The sequence below is a fragment of the Aquarana catesbeiana genome, linkage group LG06, assembly GCF_042186555.1.
Source record: "Aquarana catesbeiana isolate 2022-GZ linkage group LG06, ASM4218655v1, whole genome shotgun sequence".
Classification (NCBI taxonomy): Eukaryota; Metazoa; Chordata; class Amphibia; order Anura; family Ranidae; genus Aquarana; species Aquarana catesbeiana.
Genome location: NC_133329.1, coordinates 131,606,583 through 131,622,107, shown reverse-complemented (window position 1 = coordinate 131,622,107; position 15,525 = coordinate 131,606,583). Strand labels below are relative to the sequence as shown.

Sequence of the window (15,525 nt, the reverse complement as noted above, 5' to 3'; positions counted from 1 at the left end):
TTGCAATATTCAATTCCTGGAGTAAGTTAAACAAAGTTAAATGTTGTCTCTGTAACTGTTGATTGTATGTTTGCCAATCTTTCAAGGCTCATTATTTCTTCATTTTTGTTTAATCAGCATAAAAAAATGTGGTCAACACACCAAAAGAACATTCAGTAGTGTGGAAAAGTTCTTTGGATTGGGTGGAGTTGGGTTTTAGAAATGGGATAGACTTTAGAGTATATATACTTGAGTAATACACCTCTGAAGTTCCAGTTTGAACAGACTGCAGTTGAAGACACCAGCCATGGCAATTCTACCAGAGTCAGTGACGCTTTTCCTTATAGGCACCCTGGTTATGATGTGCATGAAAATCCTAATGGACCAGGCTAAAAAGAAAAATTACAAATTCCCCCCAGGACCCAGACCTCTCCCTCTAATTGGGAACATGCACATTTTGGATATCGTCAGGCAGGATTACACTTTCATGGAGGTGAGTCTTTAAAAAAAAACTTTTAAAAGGCAGTGGTTTTAAAGGAAATAAATGCATTCCCTGCATTAAGGTAAAAAATGTCCCAGTAGTAGTACCACCTTCTCATGCCCCTATATACTTGAGTCCTATCTCAATCCAGCGCCGTGTCTGTCTGCAGCAGCATCTCCTCTCTTCTTCTCCTCACAGGACACAGAGGTAGCAGTGGGAGCCACTGGCTCCTTCTACTGTCAATCAAATCGTGTGAACAGAGAATGTGGGTGGGGTCGAGCTGCGCTGATTGTGTCAATGGACATACACAGCCTGGCTCAGGAGCAAACTTGCACATCTTCCCCCATAGCATGTGGCTTGCTATGGTGGTAGACATAGAAGAGGAGGCACCTAGAGCACTGGAGGGGGACCACAGAAGAAAAGATTTGGGGCCGCTCTGTGCAGATAAGTATAACAAATTTGTTATTTTAGAAAAAGTATCCAGTCTTAAACTACAACTCCTTTAAGGAGTTGAAGGGGTTCTTATCTCTTCAAGCAACTCTGGCATGAACATCATTGAGATTAACGCAGCATTAAACCCAAAACCGAAAATGTAATATATTGCACCTTACCAATCCTCAGATACGGTGGCTACATTAGTTTACGTTTGAGTGCCCCCATTCTGAATGAAGACGCACAGGGACACCATTGGACAGCAGCAGTGCCAATCTGGTGGAAGGGGAGCACCCCTGCATGTTTTAGCAGATTTGGACACACTACCAAAATGAAGCCAAGTTCCAGCTCACACTACAGTTACATAAGCAGTTACAGCAACGGTTTTGAGATAAAGGCTTTACATGAATAAATAAAAGCTGATTATTGTAAGCACTCCTATCAGTGGTTAAGGGTTTGTCTCAACATTCTAACTCACCGCTACATTTGCAGGAGGGCTTGTTCTGTTGAAAAATAACAGACTTACTGGCTAGATCACCAGTTGAAAATAAAGGAAATAAAACCTAAAAAGAAAACAAATGCAGCCATTACATCTAAGAATAGGTAAGCTGCAATGTAATAAATGTTTGCTTTTGGGTTTAATAGCATTTGTAAAAAAAATAATAATAAATGCACATTTTTTTACAGGTAAAAAAAAAAGTGCATTTATTTATTTATTTTTTGGAGGCGGTAAAGCATTTCACCAGTGATCAGCAGATCCTTGGTGCCATGTAGGTCTCCTGCAGGTCTTTCTGTGTATCTGTGTGCCCATACATCCCATACCGGCAAGGAGATACACTGACAGGAAGTATCAATGAACTACTACGGCGCTCCACAGCGCCACAGTAGTTCAGTGAGAACTACAAGCCAACAGCCTCAAAGGATGAGAAGCAGAGCTGTGTGAAGGAATGACATAGCCATATGGGCGGAGCCTCGCAGATTTCTAAAGGGGACAAGCAGTACGGGGAACTTCTCCCCCCCCCCAGCATTGGGAACATGCTGCAGCAAAAACGGGTGAAACATGTAACACGTTCCCAAAGGTGATCTTATCCTTTAGACCCCTTTCACACTGGGGCGCTTTGCAGGCACTACAGCGCTAAAAATAGCACCTGCAAAGCGCCCTGAAACAGCCGCTGCTGTCTCTCCAATGTGAAAGCCGAGGGCTTTCACACTGGAGCTGTGCGCTGGCAGGTGCTAGCAGCCTCTTTGGAGCGGTGAAGGAGCGGTGTATACACCACTCCTTCACCGCTCCTGCCTATTGAAATCAATAGGGCAGCGCGGCTATACCGCCGGCATAGCGCTGCTGCAGCGGCGCTTTGCGGGCGGTTTTAACCCTTTTTCGGCCGCTAGCAGGAGTTAAAACTGCCTGGCTAGCGGCCAAATATCACCACTAAAACGACAGTAAATCGGCGCTGAATATAGCGCTGCTTTGATGTCCCCACCACCCCTGTGTGAAAGGGGCCTTAAGTTGCCAGGTCTGCATCTATAGTGTAGCTTTTAATAAGATGTTCTCACATTCTCTGTTGGCAATTTTATTTCCTTTCAATAAAGGAGAATGCAAAAGGAGATGAGCGGGAACACCCAAAGGCTGTTTAATAAATCAAAAACAATGAAAATAGAACATTTCTTGGTTTAACTGAAAGAAGAAATTTGTCTGGATCAGGAAGTTAGAATGCCATGTTTGCTTCAGTGTTCATAAAAAACTGCATTTGCTAACACTAGCTTCTTTAAGCTAAAGCGGTTCTTCAGTCAATTCTACAAAAATTAAAAGGTAGCGGCTACAAAAACTGTAGCTGCTGACTTGTAAGAAACATACACTCATTTGTTCAAGGATCAAGCACCATCCTCACCCAGGCCAGTTTTTTTTTTACTGGTCATCAGCCCCCGGTGCCGGCAGATTATCTGTGGGCAGCCGACTATGACTCCTTGTGGTTTCACAGCCAACTGCTCACTGCACATGAGTGAGCCGCGCTGCCCCCCCCCCCCCCCCCCACAAAAAAAAGTATGTGTGTCAAATATGTCAGAGAGGGGGGAAGGAGGAGGAAGAGAGGAACTTTCCCTCTTCGGTAAAGTTCCACTTTAAGATTGCATGTCCTAAGCATTGTAATTTGAGGGGGTGATCTCAGTGTCTGGGACCCTGGGCACCCACTAAGAGATGCAGGGAGGTGTGCTGGGTGCCAGTGCTAATGCACCCCAGCCATGTGAGTTAGTGGAGCCAAGTGCCAGAACTTGTTCCTGCATTAGGCACCGGAACCCTGGATTTGCGGGATGCTGGGATTTAGTTCAAATCTCAAAACGGTCCCACCGAATCTTGGATGGTTGGAAGGTATGCAGACTGGGGACACACTATGCAATCCCTCATTACCACACAATGAAGAAGCCTGGCTTCTAAATATTTAACCCATTCCTAGGACAGACAATGTTCAAATCTAGTCTATACATTATAATGAGATCTGCCAGCACAGTACGGACAGGGTTAATTACAGTATACGTTAACTTCTCAACCTCCTTGCATCCCACAGGGAAGCTCAGTTTTAAGTGTAAAATATTTGACCGACAGCAGCGGGTATCACACGATGTAACCTGTTTTTGTTCCCTTTATATAACAGCTTTGCTTAAAGACTGAATTGTGAAGTATTGGTGTTTATTTGTGGAATATTTGATCCGGCGCGGAGTGGAAAGCCGTGCTTTATATTACCATATGTGCTATGGACCCCCTATAACATCATTCCCAGTAAGAGGCTTCTGCACTTACAGTAATGGTGTTGGACACTTGGATAAGCACAACAGTGGAGTACATTTCTTACTTTATCATTCATTTTGTGGCATGGACTTCTAGCACAGAATTTTCTCATGATTTATATTGATTGGATTTTTGTATTGTTTTATTAAGCAATTGATTTTTTTTTTCTTTATTCTCTCTTTATTCTTTTTGCAATATTGTGTATATTTTAGAACTCTAATATGAGGTATGATATAATGGGACAGCACACCTATTTAAGTTTTTAAAAATGTATTTATTGTGTTTTCAGATATTTGTGTGCTGCTGTTTGCATACAGTACATTGGAATTGGTATGTGTATGAAAGTGGAAGTTTTCTTTTCTATTATTTTTATGAAGTGTGTTTACCTGCACTATCCAAAGCAGTACAGAGTCATATGTTCTCCTAAGTAATTACATGTTTACATTGTCCATGAGTTTTTTTCTTAGCTTTCTTTATAACATTTGGTCTCCATAGCACTTTGTTTTTAACTACAATCATTCCTCTTATAAGGATTCTGTATTAAACCTATTTTTCAGCTGGCGAAGAAGTATGGCACATTCTTCACATTCCATTTTGGCAAAGTAAAAGCGGTGGTTTTGGTTGGTTATGAAGCCAATCAAGAGGCTTTGGTGAAGGCAAACTATGACTTTGGAAGTCGTGGCGAGTTGGCTGTTTTTGATGACTTTCAGCATAACCATGGTACAGTGAATACGTGAACTCCTTAAGTAACTGTCAATCCCAAATATATTTTGCAGTATAGAAAAGAGAAGGCATACGAAAGCTGCTATCGCTGACTTTTTAAAGATGCTGGCTATGGGCCTGTCATCCTGCTGTCTTTGGTAAACCTGATATTGAAGATGAAAGCCTCAGACACATCATTCTAATGTTTACCTCCCTATTTACTTAAGCTGGCCACAGACGGTTCGAATATCAGCTGGTTCAGCAGGGACCGGCAGGGGGTCTAACTATGTATGGGCAGGCAGATGGTACCCAAGTTGATTTATTGATCACCTTGGGTACAGTCAGCATGTCGGATTTTTCATATGATTATTGCCAGAGACAATAGCAATAATCACTGTGTGTCCTCCAGCTTCCCCCCCAACCCCCCCCCCCCCCCCCCATGTGTAGAACACAATGGCTCTGTGAAAGAGATTCCACCATCAACACTGACTGTGGTGATGGGAGAATGTAGCAATTTTCCTTCCTGAAAGCTGTAGTTTAGGGGTGTCCAAACTTTTTTCAAAGAGGGCCAGATTTGATAAAGAGAACATGCTTGAGGGCCGACCATTTGGCCTGACATTCTTTAAACCATTAAAATTTGGTCTAAGTGTGTCCGTCCGAGCGCTAATACATGGCCCAACAAGAATTCTCTTGCCTTTGTGCTGTGTGTGGTGAATAGATGAGCTCGGGCGTGTTATTTGGAAATACCGTATTTAATCGGCTTATAACACGCACCTTCACTTTAAAAAGGAAGTTTCAGGAAAAAAAATCTTAAAATTTTAAATAAAGAACTGTTAAGCAAAATAAGGGTGAGTGCCCATCAATGCAGCCTAATCAGTGCCCATCTGCAGCCTCACCTTGCCATGAATGCAGCCCCCACTCCATTGCCATGAATGCAGCCCCCACTCCATTGCCATGAATGCAGCCCCCACCGTATTGACATGAATGCAGCCCCCACCGTATTGACATGAATGCAGCCCCCACCGTATTGACATGAATGCAGACTCACCATTGCCTGATTCATGTCCATCTGCAGCCTTTGAGGAGACAGGGAGGGGGCGGGACGAGCGCAAACAGACATACAGGAGAAACTCCTGTTTTTATCGGCAGCCTCTTTAATTGAAAGTCCCGCCTCCTATGATGGACAAAACAATTGTCCAATGGCAGCGCAGGAGACGGGACTTCCTTTTACACAGGACGCGGTGTAAACAGGAAATTCTCCTGTATCCTGTACGGCACTTTTCCCGCCCCCTCCAAGGCAGCCAGCATATCTATCTTTTGTGGCCCCCAGTGCTGGGGATTCGTTGGGGGCCACAAAAGATATATATGTCAAAATTACGAGGCGGGCCGTCCGAAACCAAACCGGCCGGACTTTGGACATGCCTGCTGTAGTTGAAGGAAAGAAAATCGCTCTATGGACAGCTTTAAATATTGACCTGGAATTAGCATGCAGCTAGTTAAATGTTGAGACATGTGACTTGCCGACCTGTTTCTGGTTGGTGACCCATAAATTACTGAAGCAAAGTGAAGTATGTGGCCTTGAAGCATGTGCTTTTAATGGTAAATGTCCAACAAACAGCTAAATATACAAATGTAATACATTTGGGGGCGTTGTTTTACCTACCAAAGGATTTGTATTTCTTTTCATCCGGTTCTAAAAGTTACACAGGCATGGCAGAAGACCTGATTTTTCTCTGATGCACTTAAGTAACATGTACAAGTCCTGAACCTCCCCCGGCCTCTATCTGGACAGTGATCCAGAAGGCTGCTGAGTGTGTTCCCTCCTCTTGTTAGCATGTCTCCTGTTAGAATATGAGCACTGCAACACAACTAATCTCTGCTGCAAGAGGTGGATCCCAAGTCAAATTTAAGTACTTACACTTCTCTCATTTAAAAAAATGCATTTAATGATGTATTAATGAATACAGAGTGTCAATAATGTGTGTATTTTATATATCCCTGGAGACCAACTTTAAAACAAGACAGCAAAGGGAGCTAACGCCAAATTTAGTGTCCTGATAGTTTCTCTTTATTGTGTATTAGAAAAGTGCGTCCAGTGTGAATAATATGTATGATAGAGACAGTTTTTTTCTATACTTTTTCTACAAATCTAGTGTGAATGAGTCATATGAAACTCTGTATATTATTGATTTGACCATTATTATATTCATTTACACACACACACACACATACACACAAATACTTATATGCACCAGACAATTTTCTGTATTCTACATCATAACTTTCTAGTTTTCTCTCTTAGGAGTCATTTTCTCAAATGGGGAAGGATGGAAAGTAACTCGAAGATTCACTTTGTCCATTCTACGAGATCTTGGAATGGGAAAAGGGCCAATTGAAGGCAGGATTATTGACGAACTGCAGTTCTTAAATGCATTAATTCAGTCTCATAATGGTGAGTCATGTTATAATCTAGTCATAATTTAGTAATGATTCTCAAATCCCAGTTTAAAGATTAGTGTTTAAATTGGAACCTAAAAATAGTCTTCAATCTCCCTTTGATTAAGTGACGTCAAAAACAAAACTAGAACAAAAGGGCTTTGTTGGCTCCCCAAGAAATCACATAACAATAAATTAAAAACCAAAATATTTTTATTATTAACATAAAAAAATCAAAAAGGATAAAATTGTTATGCTTACAATGTACATTGAGGACAACTCCCCTGAACATAGTGGAACAGTATAGTATATGTACATATGTAGCATTGGCCAAGGATTGATTGTATACAGTGCCTTGAAAAGGTATTCATACCCCTTGAAATTTTCCATATTTTGTCATATTACAACCAAAAACGTGAATGTATTTTATTGGGATTTTATGTGATAGACCAACACAAAGTGGCACTTATTTGTAAAGTAGAAGGAAAATGATAAATGGTTTTCAAATTTAAAAAAAAATAAATATGTGAAAAGTGTGGCATGCATTTGTATTCAGCCCCCTTTACTCTGATACCCCTAACTAAAATCTATTGAACCAACTGCCTTCAGACGTCACCTATTTAGTAAATAGAGTCCACCTGTGTGTAATTTAATCTCAGTATAAAGACAGCTGTTCTGTGAAGCCCTCCGAGGTTTGTTAGAAAACCTTAGTGAACAGCATCATGAAGGCCAAGGAACACACCAGACGGGTCAGGGCTAAAGTTGTGGAGAAGTTTAAAGCAGGGTTAGGTTATAAAAAAATATTTGCAGTTTGCAGGAAGCCATGTGGGGGACACAGCAAACATGTGGAAGAAGGTGCTCTGGTCAGATGAGACCAAAATTTTACTGTTTGGCCTAAAAGCAAAACGCTATGTGTGGTGGAAAACTAACACTGCATATCACCCTGAACACACCATCCCCACCGTGAAACATGGTGGTGGCAGCATCATGTTGTGGGGATGTTTTTCTTCAGCAGGGACAGGGAAGCTGGTCAGAGTTGATGGGAAGATGGACAGAGCCAAATACAGGGTAATCTTAGAAAAAAACCTGTTAGAGTCTGCAAAATATTTGAGAATGGGGCGGAGGTTCAGCAGGACAATGATCCTAAACATACAGCCAGAGCTACAATGGAATGGTTTTGATCAAAGCATATTCATGTGTTAGTCAAAGTCCAGACCTAAATCCAATTGAGAATCTGTGGCAAGACTTGAAAATGCTGTTCACAGACGCTCTCCATCCAATCTGACAGAGCTTGAGCTATTTTGAAAAGAAGAATGGGCAAACGTGTCACTCTCTAGAGTGCAAAGCTGGTAGAGACATACCTAAAAAGACTTGCAGCTGTTACAAATGCACACCACACTTTTCAAATATTTATTTGTAAAAAAATTTGAAAACCATTTATCATTTTCCTTCCACTTCACAAATATGTGTCACTTTGTGTTGGTGTATCACACAAAATCCCAATAAAATACATTTACATTTTTGGTTGTAACATGACAAAATGTGGAACATTTCAAGGGGTATGAATACCTTTTTATACCTTTTCAAGGCATTGTAGTTTGTCAGAGGAGTCCCAATGTCATTTTCCTCAACATGTTTTATGGAATGCCATTTCCTCAGGAGGATAAATGATTCATAACAAATTTTCTACAAATATATAAAAACATAATTACTTGAATAGTACAAATTAAAACTTTATAGTAAAACTGTGGATAAATACACATAGACTATTAAAGTAGTAGCACTACTGACTCACTAAAACATCCAGCCGGGTATTTGGTAACACAGGGAGCGTTCTAGATGTATTAGCATCCTCGGGGAGCATGGGATCACGCATCAAAAGGGGGGCTCCTAAGGGAACAGCCATATGCAACTATCAAAGTATAGGGACAGTAAACACATATGGATCACTCTATATAAAACAGTATATGATAGTAAAGTAGAAGCTTTATACAAATATATTATTAGAAATATATTATAGAACAACCCACCTGTGCACAGAGCGAAAATTCATGGGGCACTATAACTGATGTCACAAATGGAGGGGCTACAGTGAAACTATTGGAGGTCAGAAAAGTCAAAAAAGAGTGGCAAGAGAAAGGTAAAACCTGTTTATATAGATTAAAAAAATGTTTTCTCTAAAATATACCAAAAAAACAGCAAACATAACCTTAGAGTGAATAAGCTTGCGTGTCATCTGATCCTAGAGCAGATTTCTGCTATCCTCTTTCTTATTAATTTCTCTCCATAAGCTGAAAAGTTCTCTCGAGCCTCCCCATAACATAACAATGAGCCATTGAGAACAGGATGTCGTGATGCAAATCTAGTACTTGACAGTTGTAGAAAACAGTAAAGATTGTAAAAAAGAACAGTAGGGCATCGTTCACACAAGGGGTTCACACAACCCTACACTATGCATCCCCATGTGGGTAGACCAATTCATGTCAACTGGGACACAGCAGCTGCTCCCATTGTGACATCTGTGTGGGTGCACGGCCCTGAACACATCCAAGGGTTAAACGTTAAAGTATACTACTGAGTAATTAGTATAAGCATTGCTCTTTAACAGTCATTGCTTATTTTGTTTTTTAGGTAAACCATTTGAGAAACAGGTGTTTTATAATGCTCCCCCCAATATAACCTTCAGTATGTTATTTGGAAGACGTTTTGATTACGACAACCCAACCTTTAAGAAAATGATCATTATAATGGATGATGTTGTTAAACTCACTGGAAATCCTTCAGCCAAGGTACAGTACTGTATATTAAAATCCCAGTTTACAAAACAGGCAATTTCGTTTTTATGCCTATTAAAATTATTTAGCACTTGATAAATGCAAGCAATACCTGATGAGCCAGTCAGAGATTCAATGAGCCCATAAGCTTTTGTATACTGTGCCTGTGCTGCACTGTAATCCCAAGAGGATTTATCAGCCCTGCTCATGTTAGCTTCATGAACTACAGAACACCTTGTTCTTTAATATGCAGGGGAGGGGGGGGGGGGGTTCTGTAGTCCATGTCAAAAGGAAACAGCCCAGGACAGAGTATGTTTTACTGGCAGGAAAAAATAAAAACAAAACAGCTGCCAAATGTAATGAATGGTGAGTTGCAATATATTCAGTTTTTGGGTTAAGATACAGTTAAAATCAGGCACATATTAGACCTTGTAAAAGGGAAGGTTTGGGACTTTATATGAGACAATGGCCTGGTAAGGTCATATGCCTCCATCCCTGTCAATGAGGGATATAGCTATATATATATATATATATATATATATATATATATATATATACAAATATGAATTTTGTTGGAATATGTATTACTATATAAAAATAGTTTTTGATTTTGAAATACATTATTACTTATACAATATTACTTTATATGAGACAATGGCCTGGTAAGGTCATATGCCTCCATCCCTGTCAATGAGGGATATAGCTATATATATATATATATATATATATATATATATATATATATATATATATATATATATATATATATATATATACATATATGAATTTTGTTGGAATATGTATTACTATATAAAAATAGTTTTTGATTTTGAAATACATTATTACAATTATACATTATGGGTACAAATCAATATATACTACTTTATTTATTAAATCACGTATTTACTTATTTGCAACCGCATGCTTCATATAAAGTCCCATTTTCTTCCCCCTTTCCACATATTGGACCTTTTTGACAGTTTCATGGTACAGCATCCAAAACACCATTTTGCTGATTGTTGGCTGAAATACCCAGCAGTTAAGCAATAAGAAAAGGGCTAATTTGGATTAAACAACAAGGAAATGCAGATGGAAGCCTTATGCCGCGTACACACGGTCGGACTTTCTATCCTACTTGGTCCGGCACACTTTCCGACGGACTTTGTCCGCCAGGTGCGCCGGACTTTAAAACGGACGGACTTGCCCACACACGACCGGACTTTCCGGCGGGCTAAGTCCGCCCGTCTTTCCGACGGACTTTCGCCGGAGTTACGGTGGACTTTCAGAATGAACGGACTTGCCCACACACGGACAAGTCCGTTCATTTTGAACGTGACTCAGGTGTGACGGGACTAGAAAAGGAAGTCAATCTTGCCGCTTTTATCGGCGAGATTGACACCTTGCGAGCCCCGTCGCGGGGCATACCAGGCCCTTAGGTCTGGTATGGATTATAAAGGGAACCCCCTACGCCGAAAAAACGGCGTGGGGTCCCCCCTAAAATCCATACCAGACCCCGATCCGAGCACGCAGCCTGGCCGGTCAGGAAAGGGGGTGGGGACGAGCGAGCGCCCCCCCCCCTCCTGAACCGTACCAGGCCGCATGCCCTCAACATGGGGGGTGGGTGCTTTGGGGGAGGGGGGCGCCCTGCGGGGCCCCCCACCCCAAAGCACCTTGTCCCCATGTTGATGAGGACAAGGGCCTCTTCCCGACAACCCTGGCCGTTGGTTGTCGGGGTCTGCGGGCGGGGGCTTATCGGAATCTGGGAGCCCCTTTAATAAGGGGGCCCCCAGATCCCGGCCCCCCACCCTATGTGAATGAGTATGGGGTACATGGTACCCCTACCCATTCACCTAGGGAAAAAGTGTAAGTAATAAAACACACTACACAGGTTTTTAAAACAGTTTATTAAACAGCTCCGGGGGGGGATCTTCCTCCGGCTTCGGGGGTCCCTCCGCTTCATCTTCTCCCGGCGTCCGGTTGGTTCTTCTCCCGGTGTTCCAGTTCTTCGGCCGGCTCCTCTGCTGTCTTCAGGTAGCTCTCTTGCCAGCAGAGGTCCGGACTCCTAGGCTTCTGGGCTTCTGGGCTGCTTCTTCTCTTCTCTTCTCTTCTCTTCTCCAGATGTTGACACGACGCTCTCTCCGGCTGGACTGCTCTCCGAGGGCTGCGTTGTGACTTACATAGGCGGAGACCCTGCCCCCTTTTGATGTCACAGTCCCTGGGCATGCTGGGACTGTGACGTTTTAGGGGGCGTGGTCACTGGGTGATGTTGACCATGCCCCCTAAAACGTCACAGTCCCAGCATGCCCAGGGACTGTGACATCAAAAGGGGGCGGGGTCTCCGCCTATATAAGTCAACATCTGGAGAAGAGAAGAGAAGAGAAGAGAAGAGAAGAGAAGAGAAGAGAAGAGAAGAGAAGAGAAGAAGCCCAGAAGACCAGAAGCCCAGGAGTCCGGACCTCTGCTGGCAAGAGAGCTACCTGAAGACAGCAGAGGAGCCGGCCGAAGAACTGGAACACCGGGAGAAGAACCAACCGGACGCCGGGAGAAGATGAAGCGGAGGGACCCCCGAAGCCGGAGGAAGATCCCCCCGGAGCTGTTTAATAAACTGTTTTAAAAACCTGTGTAGTGTGTTTTATTACTTACACTTTTTCCCTAGGTGAATGGGTAGGGGTACCATGTACCCCATACTCATTCACATAGGGTGGGGGGCCGGGATCTGGGGGCCCCCTTATTAAAGGGGCTCCCAGATTCCGATAAGACCCTGACAACCAACGGCCAGGGTTATCGGGAAGAGGCCCTTGTCCTCATCAACATGGGGACAAGGTGCTTTGGGGTGGGGGGCCCCGCAGGGCGCCCCCCTCCCCCAAAGCACCCACCCCCCCATGTTGAGGGCATGCGGCCTGGTACGGTTCAGGAGGGGGGGGCGCTCGCTCGTCCCCACCCCCTTTCCTGACTGGCCAGGCTGCGTGCTCGGATCGGGGTCTGGTATGGATTTTAGGGGGGACCCCACGCCGTTTTTTCGGCGTAGGGGGTTCCCTTTATAATCCATACCAGACCTAAGGGCCTGGTATGCCCCGCGCTCGCCGCAATAGGAAAATGTGTTTTTCCTATTGCAGCGAGCGCGAGATGCAATACCCTGCCCTCGTGTCGTATCTGGTCCGTCGGACCAGCATACACACGAGCGGGCTTTCCGTCGGACCAGCACACACACGAGCGGACTTTCCGCCCGAAACTGAGTCCGGCGGAAAGATTTAAAACTTTCTTCAAATCTAGGTCCGGCGGGCTTTTGGGAAAAAGTCCGCCGGCGCCTACACACAGGCGGATTGTCCGGCACACTCTGGTCCGCCGGACTAAGTATGCCGGAAAGTCCGACCGTGTGTACGCGGCATTACTCCAGTTCACAGACACTATCTAAGTACAACCAAAAATAAACTGGACTCTATGTTCAACTGCTGTTGAGAAAACTAGCTAGGTCATGTGCTACTACCCAGCTTATACTGTACAGTATGTTACACAGCCCATACCTTCCAGTCTTACAAAAAAAGATCACACCCCCATTCACACATACACTAGCCCATTTTACACTTCTTCAAATAGGCTACGGCACTTCCGGCAAACCCCAGACTTTTTGGGGCATAAAATCTAAACAGTCCTCTAACATTTCAACTGCAGGGAAGTATGCCTGACCTATTTAAAATGTTATTGTTAAAATCAATGAACAAAGTCAGATCAATAAGAATTTGCTTAGTGTTTGTTAACCCAAAAAAAAACAGATCCTGTTTCCTTAAAGCACGTTATACAGCACAGTGCTTGTGCTGTGTCATTTGGCCCCCTGTAACACCTAAAAAACCTGGCTCATCCTGACAGTTTCTACCCTCCCCTCTCTGTGCTGACTCCAATGTATCAGGGCTGCTGAGCACTGACACGGGAGTCATCAGTACGTGTCTCAATCATCCGCAGTCTACTCTGTGTCTCCTGTGTGCCCTCCCCTCTCCCCCCTCCCCTCTCTGCCTGACAGCGCCCGATCCTCTCCTGCTCTAAAAAAAAACTTTCTTCTATAGTTGCTTCTGATATACATAACAGTAAGTTCCCCAGTGAATGTCTTTTTTAAAAATGTGCTGTATAATAGCTTACTTCAGAGCGCCATTCGTGTGACTGCCCGCTGGTCTCCTCCTCTCCTTGTCTCAGCTGATGTCAGCGGGGTTTCCCAGCACCTCCCCCTGCAGCTATGCCATTGGGAGAGAAGACCAGCAGGCAGTCAGCTGAGCATCGAACGGCGCTAAGTAAGCTATTATTCAGTCATATATCAGAGGGATGTTGTATATGTAACTATGTAACTGTAGAAAAACATTTTTTACATTAACAAACACTTTAAACATTTTGTTCTGCTTTTATTTAAAGCAGGGGTTTCCCACCCCTAGGCCACGGACCAGTACCTGTCCGTAGCCTGTTGATAAACGGGCTGCACAGCAGGAGGTGAGCAGCGTCCAAACAAGGCTATCACAGACTGCGGTCTCCACTCACCTCAAGCTATGCGACCATGCCTGTTTCTCCTCTCCCAGTTCTCCCGCCCCCCCAACAATGTCACCCTATCAGCAGAGCAGAGAACAGGTGTCTTTTCATATTAACAAGTGGGTAATCACCCGCTTGTTAATATGATAAGTTGGGCAGCTCCCACCCTCCATCCAGACCTGCAGCTCCTCCCGCCCCCTGCCCCGCTAATAGGATGACATAGTCAGAGGAGCGGGAGACCCTGGAGAGGAGACACAGGCTGAATCCTGCCTCTGCCTTGCCAAAGGTAGGCCTGTGCAGGGGAGGAAGAGAGTAATAGGGGGCACTGTAATTAGAGAGAAAATAGGGGTGGGCATGACTATAAGGGGCACTGTGATGAGGGGGTGGCTGTGATTGCTAGGGGCTTTGTGATATAAAGGGGACTGCACTGTAAAGGGCCAATGTAATCATTACAGTGCCCCTTCACAGTGCAGTCCCCTTTATATCACAGTGCCCCTTTACACTGCAGTCCCCTTCCCATCACACCCCCCCTCCTTTACAGTGCAGCATACTTCTCAAATTTTTGATGATGAGAACGAGGGATGCCTATTAGTAAATGTGTGTAGGCATAGGACACACCCCTTGCCACGCCCCCTTAAAGGAGAATTGTACAAAAAATTATTAGTTAAACCCACAAGTGCTTTTTTTTTACCATTACCATTCCTTTATACTGGCTTTTGAAATTTACAAATGCAGAAATTTGGAAAAGGGATGAAAGGTTTGGCACTGGGAAACACTTTTTGAAAGATAAAAAGTGCTTTTTATATACAACTATATGGCTCAGACCAAAATGTGGGACAAATGAGGAGGAACGAGAATCAGAGGGACTTTGTTCTAAATCAGGCACATTCCCTGAAAATCAGGGACTGTTGGGAGCTATGGTGCAGTCCCCTTGCCATCACAGCCCCCCCCCCTTTTTACACTGCAGTCTGCGCTACATTAATGTAAAGGGGTCTGCACTGTAAAGAGGCATTGTGATGTGAAGGGGAACCGAGGACACGGTGAGACTGTTTCAAAGAGGGGGACTGTGCTGTGAAGGGGAGCTGATCTAAAGGATGCTGCTATAAACATAAACCTACTTCACTTATATAATTGGTGAAAACATTGCAACTACCAAGTGCATTTTTAAATGAACCGCTGTATTCATTTATCTGCAGTACTACAATGTGTTCCCAATACTAAAACACTTCTTGAAAACCCCTGGCCGTGTTTTAAAGAGAATTGATGAGCTCAATGAAGTATTGCTGGAGCTTTTTAAACAAGCACAAGAGTCTAAATGTGAAGATTCCTTCAGGACTTACAGTGAAGCATTCCTACAAAAACAAGAAAGGGTAAGCATCATCCGTTACAAATACAGAAAGGTTTTAATACCCTTGAAAAGAATTTTA

The 15,525-nt window shown here is 43.5% G+C and overlaps 1 protein-coding gene across 1 annotated transcript in view; it reads left to right on the top strand.

Moving 5' to 3' along the window:
• The first annotated feature begins 217 nt into the window (after nt 1–217).
• Nucleotides 218–15,525, top strand: part of LOC141148929 (cytochrome P450 2W1-like) — a 49,917-nt gene continuing 34,609 nt past the window's right edge. Inside the window, exons 1-5 of the mRNA XM_073636821.1 lie at nt 218–472; nt 4,232–4,394; nt 6,679–6,828; nt 9,444–9,601; nt 15,295–15,468. Coding sequence (XP_073492922.1) covers nt 287–472; nt 4,232–4,394; nt 6,679–6,828; nt 9,444–9,601; nt 15,295–15,468 — 831 coding nt within the window. The 5' untranslated portion in view covers nt 218–286. The remainder of the gene's footprint in view (nt 473–4,231; nt 4,395–6,678; nt 6,829–9,443; nt 9,602–15,294; nt 15,469–15,525) is intronic.